General features: G+C 46.5%; 1 protein-coding gene across 1 annotated transcript in view; it reads left to right on the top strand.

Moving 5' to 3' along the window:
- The window catches only part of LOC101773236 (probable calcium-binding protein CML30), a 1,661-nt gene extending 788 nt beyond the window's left edge, over positions 1-873 (top strand). The window contains exon 2 of the mRNA XM_014804986.2: positions 180-873. Within this exon, the coding sequence (XP_014660472.1) occupies positions 180-427 (248 nt within the window). The 3' untranslated portion in view covers positions 428-873. The remainder of the gene's footprint in view (positions 1-179) is intronic.
- Positions 874-1,229: the final 356 nt, after the last annotated feature.

Raw genomic sequence — 1,229 nt, 5'->3', positions numbered from 1 at the left:
ATAGTTAACTATTTCATAATATATGATGTGCTTAACAGTAAAATTTTTTATTTAATAAAAATTGACTTCATTTATTTTCAGATGGGTTGGAAACGCTTTTCTGACCAAGTCAAACATATTTATTGGTGAATCTGAAGACCCTAATTTTGATATTGATTCTGGCATTCGCTTCCCAGCTTGTGATGATGAGGAGGAGAGGGACCTGCGGGAGGCGTTCGACGTCTTCGACGGCAACAAGGACGGGCTCATCTCCGCCGAGGAGCTCGGCACCGTGCTGGGCTCCCTCGGCATGCGCCGCGCCGGCTCCGGCGCCGGCAGGCCCGCCGTCGCCGAGTGCCGCGACATGATACGACTCGTCGACAGCGACGGTGATGGCATGGTCAGCTTCGAGGAGTTCAAGCGCATGATGACCGTCGTCAAGGCCTGAGCTCCTCCTCCCTCCTCTTCTCCTCACATATCAAGCTGGATTGGAGCGGATTTGCAAAGGCAAGTAACGTTATTTTGTTCTTGGATCGGAAGAGACGCGTCGGGTCGGTAGCAGAAGCGCGATCAGTTAACACCAGGAGCTCGTATTTGTTTACGGGGAGTTGAAAGCTGAATTAGCTTCTTGCTCTGTGTTTCTCCCCTGTTCTTGAATCTTGATCACTTCCCCCCTCTTTTCCCAGCCTAATTATTCGTACTTCTTTTTTAGTTCCGTTTACTGTTTTGACTGACAAGCAACAGACATGTATGTACATATTAGTTCTTGCTCGCTGTCAGGTTAATCTGTGGAAAAAAGAACAGCCGGATGAATGGAAATCTCTACGAACATGACTTGTTTCATTTTGTGTTCGTGTTTGAGATTCCTTTTTTATGCAATTTTGTATCGAACAATTTTGAGCGTGCAGTTGAACAATTCTGCGTGCCATGCTTTCTGCGACCAAACTTTGACAGTTCAACTCTGTTCTGGTTGGTACTGTAAGGTTGCCTGTTCACGAAGTGAGAGAGAGAGAGAGAGAGAGAGTTCTTGCCGTTGTGGACAAGGTATGTCCTTTTTTACACCGTCCCTGAAGACCCAAAGACTGAAGAGGTCGTGTGGATTTCCGTGGCATGGCGTTCATACGTGTTCCAGTTCGTGCTCGGATGTTTTCACCTTTTGACAAATTCAGCGGACAAAGATTTGATGTTGTCTTTGACGTGCTACTTTTACGTGGTCAGAGAAATCCTGAATTTTCCAAGCAGTAACTTTC

Source organism: Setaria italica, chromosome IV (assembly GCF_000263155.2).
Source record: "Setaria italica strain Yugu1 chromosome IV, Setaria_italica_v2.0, whole genome shotgun sequence".
Lineage (NCBI taxonomy): Eukaryota > Viridiplantae > Streptophyta > Magnoliopsida > Poales > Poaceae > Setaria > Setaria italica.
Note: the sequence above shows the minus strand (reverse complement) of the source record. Positions and strands in the feature narration are given on the sequence as shown.